This window comes from Zalophus californianus, chromosome 10 (genome assembly GCF_009762305.2).
Source record: "Zalophus californianus isolate mZalCal1 chromosome 10, mZalCal1.pri.v2, whole genome shotgun sequence".
NCBI lineage: Eukaryota > Metazoa > Chordata > Mammalia > Carnivora > Otariidae > Zalophus > Zalophus californianus.
The window spans coordinates 109,015,503-109,033,699 of NC_045604.1; the positions used below are offsets into that span (position 1 = coordinate 109,015,503).

The window sequence follows — 18,197 nt, forward strand, 5'->3', positions numbered from 1 at the left end:
TGCCTTTGGCTCAGGTCATGGTCCCGGGGCCCTGGGATCAAGCCCCGCATCGGGCTCCCTGCTCGGCGGGGAGCCTGCCTCTCCCTCTGCCTACCACTCTGCCTACTTGTTCTATCTCCCTGCCAAATAAATAAATAAAATCTTAAAAAAAAATAAACCACATACATTTAACCATATAAAGCCTTTCTTTTCTGTGTGGGAAATACATAGCTTCTAAGGGGTAGAGAACAGTCTTGCTCTGCACACAAGCTGTGGGAATTATGGATCTGCCCAGGCCAGGACCTCACTTGTGTGTAAGACTTTAGAGAAACCTCAATGATGAAACGGTACTTAAAAAAAGATGGTTGGGACCAGTAAATCATACTCTGGGGTTCTGAAATTAGCAGAGCTTAGGTTTAGGTTACCGGACGATATATGCAGTGACCCATGTGCTGAGGAGCCACAGGGTCCCCACCTGGGTATGTTCAGGTCACATGAGTTGGCGCCATACCTGGATGCCCTTTTCCCACTGACCCGTGTACTCCTCATTCGCCGTCAGCCACCTCATCCTGCCTTCCCCGTGGCGCATATTATTTTCCCACTGACCTTCATATATGTTTCCAGATTTGTAACTGGGACAAAAAAAAAAATGAAAATAATCAGTTATTTTATATACCATACTTATCTTTAAGAAGACTTTCTTTTAAACTTCTTCTCTCAACATCTTTGAAGAAATCCAACCCTTGTGCCTAAAGAGTCTTCTTAAATTCAATGGATAGGCATGTGGTCAGTAGAAATCATCATTTAGGGGTAGGATAAACTACTGTATTAAATCCTCAATCATTTAATAAGGTGACAAAAGAGCAGGTATTTTAAATCTTTTAAAATTAACTCCTTATGATACTATGATTAGTTAACATTTCACCCCTAAATATTCCAACCTGTAAAATATTTGACTCTATCAGCCCAATCTAAAATCAAGCAAATGGGGGCGCCTGGGTGGCTCAGTCGGTTAAACGTCTGCCTTCGGCTCAGGTCATGATCCCAGGGTCCTGGGATCGAGCCCCGCATCGGGCTCCCTGCTCAGCAGGAAGCCTGCTTCTCCCTCTCCCATTCCCCCTGCTTGTGTTCCCTCTCTCGCTGTGTGTCTCTCTATTTAAAAAAAAATACTGTCATTATTTTAAAATAAAAGAGTTCCAAAAACATACAGTAATAGATATCCATGATTAATAGAGAACAAAGAAAGACAGTTTCTACCTGTGATAAAGTGAAACCGTATTATTAAACGTCACTTAATATAATGTTTCTCTAAATTTCCATAGAATATGTTCATCACTATGGAGATTACATTGGGGTGAATTTAAGTATTCCACCCTACTTATATAGAAAATGTGTTCCCCGGAATTTCTACACTTTTTTTTTTTTTTAAGATTTTAGTTAGTTATTTGAGAGAGAGCGAGCATGAGTTGGGGGAAGAGGTGGGGCAGAGGGAGAGGGAGAATCTTAAGCAGGCTCCACACCCACTGCAGAGCCCAATGTGGGGCCTGATCCCACGACCCCAAGACCATGACCCAAGCCGAAATCAAGAGCTGGACACTCAAACAACTGTGCCACCCAGGCGCCCCTCTGCACTTTAAGTTGCCTAAGTGAAAATTATTTGGGCCCCCACACACACTTTTATAACCCATATCCCACATGTGGCAGAGGCAATACCTACCATCTGATCCCCCAGCCGTTTTTGATGTTGTATACCCAGTCCCCCTCATACCAGGAGGTACCCTCTTGATTGTAATAAATAGAGCCCTGAAACAAATAATAGCATTTTAAAAAAATCAAGTCTCATAAAACAAATGTTTATTAAAGGTAAAGATTTAAAAATATATGAATTTAGGGAGTCTAAACCGTGAAGAAGTCCGACTTTGGGCAAGACACCTAATGTGTTGTATGTTTCTGTTTTGGAATCAAGAAGATGATAAGGTAGCCCCAGGTGAGAATGAGATGTCACAAATCAATTCCTCCCTAATAATGAAGTGTTGTGTTGCATTAAGGTGTGATAAGTACCTAAACAATCCTGTTCCATTGTTACCTACAATGAGTAGTATCACCTTCTGTACAAGTGAAGGTCTGTCCCCCCCCCCGACCCCTTTTTGAGAGAGAGAGAGAGAGAGAGAGAGAGCACACACTTGCACAAACAGGGAGGAGTGCACGGAGGGGGAGAGGGAGAGAATCCCAAGCAGGTTCCACACCCAACGGGAGCCTGAGGCTCAATCACACAACCCTGAGGGGAGGGGAAGAAAAGAAAAGAGAATGCAATGGACTTAACAGTCTAGATCTGGGCAGAGTGATGAGTATAATGGTAGACGGTTTCTTTTCTTACAACATTTTCCAAAAACATGGCTGCAGTACTTTATCATCCTATACAAAAGCCAGACAACAGTGCCAGGAACGGCAACCTCGCTTAGAAGTGAATGTAACGTGCATCACCGGCAAGAGAGTAAGCTGGCATGGCTGCGGTGGAAAACAGTTTGGAGGTTCCTCAAAATGTTAAACATCCAGTTCCCATACTCCACTCCTAGGTTTATACGCCAGAGAACTGAAAACAAGGACTCAAATAAACCCCCCCCACACATTCATAGCGGTGCTATTCACAGAAGCCCAAAGATGAAGAGAGCCCAAATGTCCGTCGATGAATGAGCAGATAGACAAAATGTGGTCCATCCATACACTGGACTATTATTCAGCCACAAAAAGGAATTAAGTACCTACAACATGGATGAATCTCAAAACCATGAGGCTGAGTGGAAGAAGCCAGACACAGAAGGTCAGTCACACACTGTAGGGTTCCATTCCTATGAACCATCCAGCCTAGGTAAACCCGTAAAGACAGAAAGCAGATCGGGGCCTGCCGAGGGGTCGGGGTGGGGCATATCTGCCGAGTGGGTCCAGGGTTTTATTTATTTATTTTTTTTTAAAGATTTCATTTATTTGAGAGAGAGAGAATGAGAGTTAGAGAGCACAAGAGGGAAGAGGGTCAGAGGGAGAAGCAGACTCCCCGCCGAGCAGGGAGCCCGATGTGGGACTCGATCCCGGGACTCCAGGATCATGACCTGAGCCGAAGGCAGTCGCTTAACCAACTGAGCCACCCAGGCGCCCCAGGGTTTTATTTTGGAGTGTTGATGAAAATGCCGCGGGACCAGACAGAGGTGGAAGTCTCACGACCCTGGGAAGTACCCAGAATGCCGCCGACTGCTGACTCTAAAACGGTCCGTTTCGTGCGATGTGAATTTCCTATCAATCAACAGAAAGCGAATCTACTTTCACAACAGCCCCCCACCTGCCACCCTCTGTGTTTGTTCATCCTAGCAGTGGATGGGAGTCCCGGGGAGGCCTCACCCACCTTCCCGTGTCTCTTGCCGTGACACCAGTGGCCGATGTAGGACACGGGGTGCGTGCCACATTTGAACATACCAAATCCTTGCCTCACGCCATGGCTCACTTCTCCTTCGTAGGTGCTGCCATCCGGCCACGTGTACACGCCATGGTTCATGGGGATGTTCTTCACAAACTCCCCCTAGGGCAAAACGGCCCAGAGAGTGAGAGTGAGAGAGAGAGAGAGAGAGAGAGAGAAAGCAGGGGAGAGACCCCTAATCCTGTGGGCCGTTTGAGACGCCTCCTTGACAACTGGATGCTATTCCTGTCTCTCTTCCGTGGCAACAGTGGAGTATCTCCCCTCTGCCCCAGTTTTCACTCTCCTCCTTCCTTCTCTACACACCCCATCCTCTCTCACCTCCCCTCCCCTGGGCGGAAACCCCAGCAGAATAAAACAGCCAGAAGCTGTGTGTAGACAAGGCTCCAAGAGGCAAACAGGGGACATGGAAAAGTGCTGGTTTCCGATCCTGGCCTTGGGCACGTGAGCGTCTTGGAACCCACGTCGAAGGAGGCTTACTGCCCTGGCTTCCAGTGTTCTCTCCAAGGGACTCCGCTGATTAGCCCGGCTTGGTGATCAACTGATGGAAACCCTTCTTTCCGCCTGCGGTTCATCAAAATATTCTGCAGACACATCAGCCAGCCGCATGCCCCGTGGGTGCCTTCCGGAGAACACGCGCTGCTCATGGCCAGGATGTCAGCCCTGAGCCACCGGATTCTCTCTCGGGAACATGAACTCGGGGGAGGCAGGCAGCCCGCGGGGAGAAGGGGTCAGGGTGACCTGGTCTGACCACTGGCCGGATTCCACGAGGCCAGCTGACCTCCCTGAAGGTACTTCTGTGACAGCTCAAATCCTGCCCATAAATCCTCCTGTCTAGGCTGGTGTGGAAAGGTCTGTGCCTACAGGAAGGATTCCCACCTGAGAGCTGCCAGAAATAAACCAAGGCCCACAGGCTGGAAGGCAGGGTGTTGGGGGGAGAAGACTTTCCCTGGAAAGGCTGGCCCCAAACCGCCAGATCATCAGGCTCCCCGGCGGCTCATCGTCTCCCACTGGGCAGCCCCAGTGAGCTGCCCAGCTGGTCGAAATCTGTTTCCCCTACTTGGCTGCTATTTGAATGTGTGCATTACAGGCACGGGTTTTAAATATTTTCATTACCACTTAAAAACACCATCACAAGGAGTGCTGCAATTGCAACATCTGGAATAGTCTTCTAGCAATCCATTTAAAAATATACATTCCCTTTAAACCATCAAGACGGGTTAAGGGAGACCCACGACCGAGGAATAAAAGCAGCCAGTAAAAATAGCTGGAGCTGGATAGATGGATACAGTTTGATCTCCACAAAAATAAAGGTACAGAAGAGAATGTACAATGAACCATTTGTGTTTGTAAAGAGTGAGAGAAACCAAATACAAATACACAGAACACACAGAAAGACCCCCAGAACGTACAGATGAAACAGGTAGTGATCACTAGGAGCCCGTGCGGTAATGAGTCACGTTTCACCTATAGTCTCTGGTTCTCTGGACTTTTTTTTTTTTTTTTAAGATTTTATGTATTTATTCATGAGAAACAGACAGAGAAAGAGAGAGAGAGAGAGGCAGAGGGAGAAGCAGGCTTCCCGCCGAGCAGGGAGCCCGATGCGGGACTCGATCCCAGGACCCTGGGATCATGACCTGAGCCGAAGGCAGACGCTTAACCAACTGAGCCACCCAGGCGCCCTCTCTGGACTTTTTTAACCCATGTGCTGAATCACTTTTATGAAAGCAGTATGTTTCATTGTGGGAAGCTGACCATTAAGTTTCATTACTTACAGTTTAACACTATAACATATTACGTGCTTTACCTCATATTTCAGTCCATCCGCCCAAATGTAAGTCCCTTGTCCATGCATGAGTCCTTCTGAAAACATACCCTTCAAAACAGAACAACAACAAAACCTTAGGACCAGTCCTTCATTCGACACAACGCCTGCCACCGTGGTTTTAGTTCTTAGGATAGAGCCTTATCCCCCCCTTTCATCTGCATGAATATGCTTGTCCAAATTCCCCAAAACGTACACCAAGCAGTCCTATGCAACGGTTAAACATGAGTTGTAAATTCAGTCTGTGTCTTCCTCTCCTAATTAAGTGGTGAAAAAGGCCATAGTTAAAAAGAATTCATACGCTTTTGGTTGTGCACATCACGGTGTAAGGATTTTTTAAACATTATTTAAACTAGGTAGACCTGGGGCACCTGGGTGGCTCAGTCGGTTAAGCATCTGCCTTCGGCTCAGGTCACGATCCCAAGGTACTGGGGTCAAGTCCCACATCGGGCTCCCTGCTCAGCGGGAAGCCTGCTTCTCCCTCTCCCCCTGCCCCTTCCCTGGCTTGTGCTCTCTCTCACTCACTCACTCTCTCTCAAATAAATAAATAAAATCTTAAAAAAAAAAACAAAAACAAACTAGGTAGACCTGGTGAAAACCATTATGTGGATATTAGCAACTACTCCATTTGTAAATTTCATGCTTGTCTGTTTTCTGGCACTGGGATTTATCGGTGTGCATGTGTCCATGTATACGGACATATTCATATACGTATACAACCCCCAGCTGTCAGTATCGCCCGTTTATATTTAGTGTCTACTGTTAACTAGTAGGAACTAGTTAGGAACTAGTCACTAACAACTTAGCACTCCTGAATGTCTAAATGCTATTTGAGAAAAGAAGGTAAGAATATGTCCAGTTCTTCCTTGGGATCACCTGGTTAGAGGTAGGGTGGGTGTAGGGGAGGACACACCCTATGGAAACAGCACCCTAACTCAGTGGTTCTCAGACTACCATGCTTCAGAGCCGCCTCTGAAGGGGATTGTGAACACACAGATTGCTGGGCCCACCCCCAAGATTGATTCATCAGCTGGTCTGGGCTGGGGCCCAAGAATGTGCATTTTGAAAGAATCCCCAGATAATGCTGCTGGTCCCCCGGACCACGCTTCTCTGGAGAACGGCGGCCGCAACTCACTAGCAAGGAGACACGTTATTATCAGCCCGGGGTTCACGTGGGCTCAATGATAGATAGGCTGGGACTAAGGAAAACGTGGGGCAGCCAGTGGTTTTCCGACTATTGGCTGGCTCTTGTGATTATGGAATCGATTAGGGTCACAACAACCCGCGTTTTAACAAACTAGACTAGAAAGGATCATGCTGCCTCTACATGGTAAGGGCAAAGGTCTCACGAAATGTTTGGTTTCATCGTCTATCTTTAGGGGATTGCGAGCTAAATATGTGGCCAACCCGTGGTCTCATGACGTGGGGCCTGGGGCTACGGAGTCTTTCTGCTGGGTGGGCCTCTCTCACAATTTAAAGGAGATCCAACTGATGATTATTTTTAATCAAAAGAGTCTGAGGAAACCGTGGGAAGATCGCACGGCAAGTAGTGGGCAGTGGGTGGGGACGAGATCCTCTAGAAATGGAGGGTGTTTGCCCCACATGCATGGGAAGGGTGAAGCCAGCGGGCCAGGCTTGAGCTACGGGTGACTTAGCCAAGCACCTCTGGGGTTGTAGGAGCTGACTCTGCGTCCTCAGCAGCCTGGGAGGGGTTGACGCCTGGTGATCAAGAACTGGGTGCCGTGTTGGAAGTGTTCACACCTCAGGGCTTCATTTAGAGCCATGGGGCTGAAAGAGGATTCTGAACCCAACAGCTTATTCCAAAGCTGGCACAGGCCAGGCGGGACAGTCATTTTAGTATCATTCAGCCATAATAATGGCCTTTTTAGGAGTTTTTGTGAGACAGGAATAAGAAGGTGTCATTATGTTTAGCAGGGGAAAAAAAAAATCAGGGTACGGAAACCCATACTCTAGGACTCCGACCGTAACAATTTGTTCTTATTATAAGCACATGTTTCTTTGGTAATCTGAATGATGCGCTGCATCATTACTAGTGATGGTGAAAAAACAAAAACACCTCAAAAGTACCTAATAATTACGGTACAGTGATGAACAGTAAATCAGAACACTATGCAATATACATAATATACATTTATATATGTTATATAATATACATTTATATAATTAAATATACATATTTATATATAATACAATTAAATAATATAAATAAAATATATTTTATATTTATAGAGGAAGAAATGAGGGTTAGTGTTTAAATGGGGACAGAGTTTCAGTTGGGGAACATGAAAAGTTCCAGAGATGGGTGGTGGGGAGGTTCTACCACGAGGGGAATGCACTTAATGCTACTAAACTATACACTTAAAATGGTTAAAATGGTAAATTTTATGTATGTTTTGCCACAGAATATTTAAGTTATGAAAACCATGCAGCAATACAGCAAAGTATTCCTAAGTGAAAAAAGATTCAAGATGTTATCTGCAAAATCGATAAGCCCACATGAACGCTGATTCTTCCATTCAAGGAACAGAAGGGATACACGGCATACCCAAAATACTTACTGGGAAAGGATGATGATCCTGGGATTTTCCTCTTCTGTATTTACTTTAGTCACCTTAATGTTGTTTGTACAATAAATAAAAATCAGGAAAAGAAAACAACCTAAAATGACAACTTCAGGGGCGCCTGGGTGGCTCAGTCAGTTAAGCGTCTGCCTTCGGCTCAGGTCATGATCCCGGGGTCCTGGGATCGAGTCCCTGCATCGGGCTTCCTGCTCAGCAGGAAGCCTGCTTCACCCTTTCTCTCTGCCTACCCCTTCCCCTGCTTGTGCTCTCTCTCTCTCTCTCTCTTTCAAATAAACAAAATCTTGGGACAGCTGGGCGGCTCAGTTGGTTAAGCATCTGCCTTCAACTCAGGTCATGATTCCAGGGTCCTGGGTCTCTAACAAATAAATAAAATCTTAAAAAAAAAAATCTTTTAAAAAATGACTTCAGTTGTATGGAGCTGTATTTTTACCTTAGAGTAGGTGATCAAAGTTAAATCAGCATTAAGTACTTCCAATTTCTTCTGAAGAATCAGTGGACTTTTCTGAAGATACAAATCTAAAACTGTCACAGAACATTCTAAACTTCCTTCCTGTCTGTTCCCGAAATGTGTCACTCACGTGGTAGGTGCAACCTCCTTGAAAGACTGCAAAGCCTTCTCCCTCATATAGTCCACGGACCTTTTCCCCTTCGTAGCTGCAAAGAAATAAAGCTCAAGGCAATGAGTGGCATGATCAAACCTAAGTGACAGTGGGTTAAAGTCATAATTAACATCAGTGAAGGAGTACAAGTAATATGTCACGTTCAGCCACACAACAAACGTTCCCCGAGGGCCACTGTGCCCCTTTCTAAGCACTGGGCTGGCGCCATGCAAGACTACAAAGTTCCTGCCCTCGGAAGCTCATAGGTCACTGAGGAGACACAGACGACACACAGGAAACACATGAACCCGGTAATTCCAGATCATGTTCAAGTTTTGAGAAAGACATGATCAGGGAACGTGGCTGAGAATAAGGAGACTGCTGTGTACAGGTGGTCAGGGCAGAAGCCTCTCAGAGGACATGGGAGCTATACTGAGACCCACAGGTCATGAAACAAACAGCTCTATGAAGTATCCTGGGAAGAGGGAACAGCAAGTACAAAGGCCCTGGGGCAGGAAAGAGGCCTACAGCTCAAGTTCAGACAACAGAGAGGAGGGAGGCCCAGCAGGGGCACAGGACACAGGGAGGAGAGGAGAGGAGACAGAGGCTCGGGGGCGGCAGGAAAATCCAGAGCTCTAGGAGGAATCTAGAGAGGGTTCTAAGAGGGGAGTTGGCCAAAGTCAGATTTAGGTCGTAAAAAAAGCACTCTGGCTGGCTGCTGTGGGAAGAGACTGTGCGGAGAGCTAACAACCAGGAGCAAACAGTGAAAGGGGGTGGAGATGGAAGGTGATGGTTTATTCTCGACAGTTTCTGTCTGGAATGATGAAAAGGTTCTAGAAATTAATAGTGGTGATGGTTGCACAACAGATGAGCGTACTTAATGCCACTGAATTGTACACTTAAAATATTTAAAATAGGAAATTTTATGGGTATTTTTTTTAAGATTTTATTTATTTGACAGAGAGAGAGAGACACAGCGAGAGAGGGAACACAAGCAGGGGGAGTGGGAGAGGGAGAAGCAGGCTTCCCGCGGAGCAGGGAGCCCGATGCGGGGCTCGATCCCAGGACCCCGGGATCATGACCTGAGCCGAAGGCAGACGTTCAACGACTGAGCCACCCAGGCGCCCCTTATGGGTATATTTTTAAGAAGCAGTTTCCACGCCCAGGATGGAGCCCAACGCAGGGCTTGAACTCATGACCCTGAGATCAAGAGTCACTTCACCCACTGAGCCACCCAGGCGCTCCCTATGTTATGTGTATTTTACCATGATAGTTTTACAAAGTTTTTTTTTTCAAGATATATTCTAGACATGGGACCAAAAGGTCTTGCTGATGTGCTGGCTTTGGGGAAGAGGGAATCAAGGACAGTGTGCAGATTCTGAGTTCAGAACTGGGTAGATAACGTGTGATATGGGACTTCACTCAGCTCTAAGGTCTGGGGTAAGTGAGGTGAAAAACAAAAGAACAGGTGACAGCCGTGACAAAAATGGGCTTCATCCAAGAATCCAAGGAAGATTCAACGTTAGAAAGTCTATCACAACTCATGACAATCAGCAAATCAAAGGAGAAAGACCACAGGTTTATATCAAGATGCCAGAAAGGCGTGTGATAAAATTCAGCAGTTATTTCTTTAAAAATTCTAGTCACATTATAATGCGAGGAAACTACCTAAACAGAAGAGACTGTTTATGAAAAAGCAATAGCATATAGGATTTTTGCAAGTGAAATACCAAAATCAGCTCCCTCAAAATCAGGAACATGAACAGGATGCCTGATCTTCCCACCAATTATTCAACATGATTTCAGAGGTTCTACATCATGCAAAGAGTCAGGAAACCTAAGTAATCTGCATAAATATTGAGAAGAGTTAGGAAATTATTTTACCTTGAAGATTATGTGAGGGTTTTTTTTTTTAAGATTTTATTTATTTATGGGCACCTGGGTGGCTCAGTCGGTTAGGCGTCTGCCTTCGGCTCAGGTCATGGTCCCAGGGTCCTGGGATCAAGTCCCGCATCGGGCTCCCTGCTCTGCGGGAAACCTGCTTCTCCCTCTCCTCCCCACTTGTGCTCTCTCTCTCACTATCTCTGTCTCTCTCAAATAAATAAAATTAAAAAAAAAATTAAAAAAAAGATTTTATTTATTTACTCGACAGAGAGAGACACAGCGAGAGAGGGAACACAAGCAGGGGGAGTGGGAGAGGGAGAAGCAGGCTTCCCGCCGAGCAGGGAGCCCGATGCGGGGCTCGATCCTGGGACCCTGGGATCATGACCTGAGCCGAAGGCAGACGCCCAACGACTGAGCCACCCATTTACCTGTAAAACCCAAAGACTTTCTTCTAATTCATGAGAGACTGTGGCAACCCATGGGAGGGGCAGGGAGAGCAAAACTGGAATATGGTGGAGGGAAAAAATGAACTCTTCTTTTTTTTTAAGATTTTATTTATTTACTTGAGCGAGAGAGAGAGCATCAGCAGGGGGAGAGGGAGAAGGAGAGGGAGAAGCAGACTCTTTGCTCTTCTCAAACGTTTAACTGACTGAGCCACCATGGCACCCCCAAGAATGAACTCTTCTTTAAGATAACTTGGCATCACTTCATTTGTCATGAGTATATAGCATTTTGGTAATGAAAAACAATGAATAAAGAAATTGTCAAGGATTTTTAAAAGTCACAATAGCTCCTTTCAATGGTATCAACACCTCCCCTCACTCCCAAGACACATACATGTTTCCTGGGGCTCTTGGCCTGGATCCAGACCAGCTCTATGTCAGGATATTCAACTCATCTGGTTCCCACATCAGGGCAACCCCAGGCTCTACCTTCTCTGAACTAAGTCAGTGTATATTGCTGAGAAACTCTGCTGAGTTTCTCTAGAAAGAGCCCAGTGTAAAACATAACTACTCACTAAGCACATAGACCCTATTTCCTACTTTTTGATATCCTTCTACAGTACTCAATCCAGAGCTGGCACATGGTAGCTCATTAATAAATGGCTGCAACAGAAATTGGTGGCAGTTCCACATACTAGTAATAGAACAATTAAGAAAACAATTCCACTTATAACTGCACCAAAAACAATAAAATACCCGGGAAAGAACTCAACCTAGGTGGTGAAATATCTGTACTGTCAAAACTATAAAACACAGATGAAAGAAATTGAAGGCCATACAAACAAATAGAAAGATATTCCATGCTCATGGATTCTAAGAATTAATATTGTTAAAATGTCCATACTACCCAAAGCAATCTACGGATTCAATGCAATCCCTATCAAAATGCCAACAGCATTTTTCACAGAACTAGAACAAGTAATACTGAGATTTGTACGGAACCACAGAAGATGCAAAATAGCCAAAGCAATCTTGAGAAAGATCAACAAAGCTGGAGGTATCACAATCTCAAGGTATACTACAAAGCTGTAGTCATCAGAACAGTATGGTAGTGGGACAAAAACAGACACATAGATCAATGGAGTAGAATAGACAGCCCAGTAAACCCACACTTAAATTGTCCATTAACCTACAGCAAAGGAGGCAAAAATATACAATGGGGATAAGACAGTCTCTCAACAAATGGTGCTGGGAAAACTGGAAAAGAATGGAACTGGACCACTTTCTTACACCATACATAAGAATAGACTGAAATGGATTAAAGATCTAAGTGTGAGACTTGATCCCATAAGACTCCTAGAAGAGAGCACAGACAGTAATTTCTCTAATATCAGCCATAGCAACATTTTTCTAGATATGATTGCTCAGGCAAGGGAAACAAAAGTGAAAATACGTTACAGGGACTATAAAATAGTAAATAATAATAAGTTTTTGCCTTGCAAAGGAAACCATCAACAAAACAAGGCAACCTATTGAATAGAAGATATCTGCAAATGATATACCCAATAAGGGGTTAATGTATAAAATATATGAACTTATACAACTCAACACCAAAGATACAAATGATCCCATTAAAGAATGGGCAGAGGACCTGAATATACATTTTTCCAAAGAAGACATACACATGGCCAACAGACACATGAAAAGATGCTCAACATCACTCGCCATCAGGGAAATGCAAATCAACCAAAATGAGATATCACCTTACACCTGTCAGAATGGGTAGACCCAGAAAGACAAGAAACAACAAGTGTTGGCGAGGATGTGGAGAAAAGGGAGCCCTTGTGTACTGCTGCTGGGAATGTAAACTGGTGCAGCCACCGTGGAAAACAGTACAGAAGTTCCTCAAGAAATTAAAAATAGAAAACCATATGATCCAGTCATTCAACCACAGGATATTTGCCCAAAGGAAATGAAAAACACAAATTCTAAAAGATAAACGCACCCCATGTTTATTGCAGCATTATTTACAGCCAAGATTTGGAAGCAACCCAAGCGTCCGTCCACAGATGAACGAAAAAAGATGTGGTATATACACACAATGGGATATTACTCAGCCAGAAATGAGAATGAAACCTCGCCTTTTGCAACAATATGGATGGACCTAGAGAGTATTATAAGTGACATAAGTCAGAGAAAGACAAATACCTGATTTCACTTCTAGATGGAATCTAAAAAACAAACAAAAAGGGGCGCCTGGGTGGCTCAGTCGTTAAGCGTCTGCCTTCGGCTCAGGTCATGGTCCCAGGGTGCTGGGATCAAGCCCCACATCGGGCTCCCTGCTCAGCAGGAAGCCTGCTTCTCCCTCTCCCACTCCCCCTGCTTGTGTTCCCTCTCTCGCTGTGTCTCTCTCTGTCAAATAAATAAAATCTTTAAAAAAAATAAAAAACAAACAAAAAGCCAAAACAGACCTATGAATGCAGAGAACTGATGGCTGTCAGAGCAAAGGGGGCTGGGAGGATGGGCAAAATGGGTGAAGGGGAGAGAAATATACCGGTTTCTGGTTATGGCGTGAGTAAGTCCTGGGGATAAAAGGCCCCGCGTAGGGAATAGGGTCAACGGCGTTGCAATGGCGTTGTATGGTGACAGATCATAGCTACGCTTGTTGGGCAGAGCATAATGTATAGGGTGGTTGAATCACTATGTTGTACACTTGAAACTAATCTAACATTGTCTAACTACATGTCAACTAAGAAATAAAAATAAAAGTGGCCACTGATATGCAGACAGTAAGTCCTGACTGAGCACCCACGAGGCCTAAGGTCTGGTGTTTGATATTCTTGGGTGTGTCTCTGTTGGGACGGAATATTCCACCTGAGAGGCTGAGCCGTGGAAACAAATTACAGTAATTCATACACGTTAGATCCGTATGTTATAGGGAGGAAAAGATGCTATGTATACAGTGACATATAATAGAAAGTGAGAAGTATGATAAAAGACGTTTTGAGCAAAATCACTTCCTTTGGAAAGCAGCAATAGAAAAGTTTGGACCAGAAGAGTAGGTGGGATTTGGTCATTCAGAAACGCAGGACAAACACTCCAGCAAAGCTATCTTTGAAAGCAAAGGTAAAAACAAATGCGATCGTGGGCAGAAGTCTGACTGGGCTCTTGAGTTTGAGGAGACAGGCAGGCTGGGGTCGGAGCATCAGGCTCAGGGGCTTTTTGCTGTAGAGGATGGAAAGAAATCAAGTTCCTAAGAGTGTGGGAGCCAGCCTCAAAATGGCTCCCAGAGATTCTCACCTCCGAGCACTCACACCCTTGTGTAAGCCTCGCTCACACTGAAGAGGGCTGAACTGTGGGGCCACCAGGATATCACAGAATTGACAGAAAGCGACATCAGAGACTGGTCATAAAAGACACGTGGCTTCCGCCCTTGCTCTCTCTTGGATTACTCTCTGGGGAAGCCACGTGCCGGGTGGTGAGGACAGCCAAGCAGCTCTGTGGAGGGAGTCTGTGGGATGAGGGACTGAGGCCTCCCACTAACAGCCGTGCCAAGGAGCCACTCTGAAAGCGGACCCAGCAGCCGGCCAAGCCTTCGGACGATGGCAGTCTAGATCCACATCTTGGCTGAACTCCGGATGTCCTAACCCAATACCATCCAGCTAAGCTGTTCCCTGATTCTTGAGCCCCATGAACTGCGTGCAACAGTATTCGTCTTAATTATCACGTTCTGGGGGGACCTCTTACAAGGACAGATAACTAATCCAGGGAGTGATGGAAACAATTAGGAAGGCAAATCTCAAATCTCTAGGAAATGAGGCCAACAGTCAAGAGATAACGAAGAGGCGAAGTAAGCATTCAAGAAAAGGACTAATGAGAGAAGCCTAGAGGAAAAAGAAATATGAAATCATAGGGAAGGAGGACAGCCTGGAGAGGGAGGAAATGGTAGCTCCCTTACAGAAATCAACAGAGATCAACGGAGAAGCCAATGCCTGGAGAAGTAGCAACATGTGGAGGAAACTTCTATGGGGTGTGTTTTCCCCAGTTAAGAACCTGAGGCTCAGGGGCGCCTGGGTGGCTCAGAGGGTTAAGCCTCTGCCTTTGGCTCAGGTCATGATCCCGGGGTCCTGGGATCGAGTCCCACATTGGGCTCCCTGCTCTGCGGAGAGCCTGTTTCTCCCTCTCCCTCTGAACCTCCCCTGCTCATGCTCTATCTCTCTGTCTCAAATGAATAAATTAAAAAATAAATCTTTAAAAAAAAAAAAAAGAACCTGAGGCTCAGGGCACCTGCCTGGCTGTCGGTGAAGCATCTGCCTTCGGCTCAGTTCATGATCTCAGGGTTCTGAGATCGAGTCCCGCATCGGGCTCCCTGCTCAGTGGGAAGCCTGCTTCTCCCTCTCTTTTAGCCCCTCCCCTCACTCATGCTCTCTCTCTCGATCTCTCCCTCTCTCAAATAAATAAAATCTTAAAAAAAAAAAAAAAGAACCTGAGGCTCAGAAAAGTTCAATGATGGTGTTGATGTCACAGAGCTAAGACCCCAATCCAGATCTCATTTCAAGCCCTGCAGTCTTTGCTTCGGGACACAGGGAGCTTGAAGCCCAGTGGACAATGTCCAGTAGGGAGTTAAAAATTTGAACCTCAAACTCCAAGAGAGAGACCTAGATTTTAAAGTCATCTAGAAGAGGGGCAGGGAAGGCCACAAAAAGAGATTGCAGAGAGAGAGTACAGAGACTATAGAAAGGGGAACATGGAAGATGCAGCCCATTAGAATCACCTTTCAACTATGAGTTTGGTGAGAATGGGCTCTTCGTAGTGAGTGGCATCTTCATTCTGCTGGTTTTCATGTTTGGACTCTCTTCGGGGCCCCAATTCGCTGGGCTGCATTTCCAATGGTGGGACGGCACCAGGGGACATCTCTTGCCTAGCCACACTGCCATCTTGTTTGGCAAACTCTGGATAATCAGAGAGAGAGGAGGGAGAGCGGGTGGACTTATCCCCCTTTTTGTCTGCTCTTTTCTTTTCTTTCACCATTGCCTTTAGAAGTGTTCAAGTTTACTGTTTCAAGGCGCTGATCAGTTTCATCTGAAAAATAAAAATTCTCTAAATACTTGGCAGGTTTCACTTGTAGTTAAAATTTCAACTTTGAAACCCAATGTCATGGTCGTTCTCCTCCTAAAGCTTGAAAAATTACAACTCTCATGTATCACCAGTTTATAGGAAGATCTCCTTGGTTGTCCCCAATTTTTTTTTTTAAACTGGAACCACCACCTACCATTTCTTTTCAAATAGTGTCCCAGCAGGAAGGTAACCTGATACATGAAAAATGGCTACTTAATCCCTAAGGTTTTCCATGCTGCTAATCCATACTTTAAAAGCCCATCTCTCAATACATCTGCACCGCAGAGTGCTCAAGAGCTGGATTCAGGCTCCTGCAGGGCGCCTTACCAGCTGTGTGTTCTTGAGCAGGTGAATCTCCTTCTGCTTCAGATATCAAATAGAAATAACAGTGCCTCATCTCATTTTAAGAATTACATGAAACGATGCACAGAAACCCCCTAAAGTCCATACTTTAAAAGCCCATCTCTCAATACATCTGCACCGCAGAGTGCTCAAGAGCTGGATTCAGGCTCCTGCAGGGCGCCTTACCAGCTGTGTGTTCTTGAGCAGGTGAATCTCCTTCTGCTTCAGATATCAAATAGAAATAACAGTGCCTCATCTCATTTCAAGAATTACATGAAACGATGCACAGAAACCCCCTAAAGTATGGGGTACAGCACACTATCCGTGATGGGGAGATTATGTCACTTTCCTGTTTTTGAACTTGAAATCTTTGGCTGCCTACTTCCCATGCCAGAAAAGGAACGGTGTGATGTGTGCCCAAGGTCACAGATCTGGGGGGCAGGTCCCCAAAGCCAAAGTTTTCATGGCCTCCCAAACTGGCCCCATTGAAAGCATCTCAGTCCAACAAGCAGGACACACAGACGAGTCCTGGGGTGCAGGGCAAGGTCTAGTCCCTCCTCACACTCTGAGGGGTGCAGTGGGCACCCCACAAGCCCACGGCTTGGATGGGATCCTTTGGACACCCCACCTACCAGGTCAACCCACCCCTAAGCTTTGCTCTCACCAACAGGATCCTGCTTTTCTCTTCCTTCAAAGCCCCACTACTTTTTCCAGCCCCCACCCCATCATGGTCTCTCCAGTGATGGAGCCCAATTGAGTCTTTGCTATAGATAGGCTTTCTGGTCCTCGTCAGTGAAATCTGACCTACAACAAAGGCAAATCTCGTTTCCCATGGCGTTTTTCCCCACTGACTTTGATGTTCTGTTCTCCCCGGCCCCGTGAGGTCGTATTATCATCGTGATTTATTCATTAGGCAGCACAAAAGGAGCGCGCCTTCACTGAGCCTGGGGTTCCCCCGCGCCTCCTGCCCACCGCACCTGCCTCAGGTCCTGGGGGCCGCGTCCGCCGGACGGAGGAAAAGCCGGACCTGGCCGTCAAGTCTGCGGTGGCGCACGCAGAACCACCGGCAGGACGCTCACCGGGCTCCGGACTCCCGGGGGCTCAGCCAGGCCTCGGCGGAGGTGCTGCGCGGAACGCCGAGCGTCCAGACTCGGGCCGGTCTCCAGGCAACCGCGGGCCCCGCCCCGCCCGCCCCGCCCTTAAAGGGACCGCCGGCTGAGAAGCCCCGGAGCATCAGGGCCCAGCCCTTCTGGTCAAGGCCAACCTGGAGCTGGACGCACCTGGACCCGGGTTCTCCTAGCAATTAGCTCTAATTGCCGCGTGGCCTCGCAGCCTTAATCTTCACCATAACACAAGAATTCCGGCGGCTTTCCAATGTCCTAAACAAATTACTCCAAACAAGTGGCTTAAAGCAACGCCAATTTATCATCTTAGGATTCTAAGTTAGGAGCCCAACAGGGCTGGTTCCTTCTGGCAGCTCCAGAAAACCCATTTCCTTGCCTTTTCCAGCTTCTAGAGGTGGCCTTCCTACATCTTCGGTATCAGCTGAGAGAGGTTCTCCAACTTTTAAGACAGGTGCTAGATTGGGTGGGGTAATCTACCCAGCCAATCCAGGATACTTGCCCCTTTTTATGACCCCTCACTCAACCACATCTTCTGAGCCCCCCTCTGGCCATTTAGGTCACAAAATTTAGGGTTCTCAGATTAGGCCACAGCAGTCTTGGCGGTGGAGATGGAGGTGGTGCCTACCAGACCCCAATTTGCAGAGTTCCAGCAATTATCAAATGAGAGCCTACAGAAGGGCACAGCTGCATAGTGTTTTGACACATGACAGTGATTACTTGATTGTCTCATGACATCTGAAGAATTCTACGTTTGCAAACGGAAGCTGGGAGGGTGGGTGAGCACAGGGCGGCTGGTCCACACTGGTCACTGTAC

General features: G+C 46.2%; 1 protein-coding gene across 4 annotated transcripts in view; it reads right to left on the minus strand.

Moving 5' to 3' along the window:
• Positions 1-17,382, minus strand: part of RSPH10B (radial spoke head 10 homolog B) — a 52,639-nt gene extending 35,257 nt beyond the window's left edge. The window contains exons 1-7 of one of the 4 annotated variants that reach the window (XM_027612353.1): positions 17,241-17,382; positions 15,574-15,881; positions 8,452-8,527; positions 5,253-5,321; positions 3,377-3,550; positions 1,697-1,782; positions 491-611 (exon numbers count right to left, since the gene is read on the minus strand). In XM_027612353.1, the coding sequence (XP_027468154.1) occupies positions 491-611; positions 1,697-1,782; positions 3,377-3,550; positions 5,253-5,321; positions 8,452-8,527; positions 15,574-15,830 (783 nt within the window). In that variant the 5' untranslated portion in view covers positions 15,831-15,881; positions 17,241-17,382. Of the gene's footprint in view, positions 1-490; positions 612-1,696; positions 1,783-3,376; positions 3,551-5,252; positions 5,322-7,849; positions 7,930-8,451; positions 8,528-15,573; positions 15,882-17,236 lie in introns of those variants that run through there. The other 3 variants (XM_027612352.1, XM_027612354.1, XM_027612355.1) reach the window with 3 other exon arrangements.
• Between the last annotated feature and the right edge of the window lie 815 nt (positions 17,383-18,197).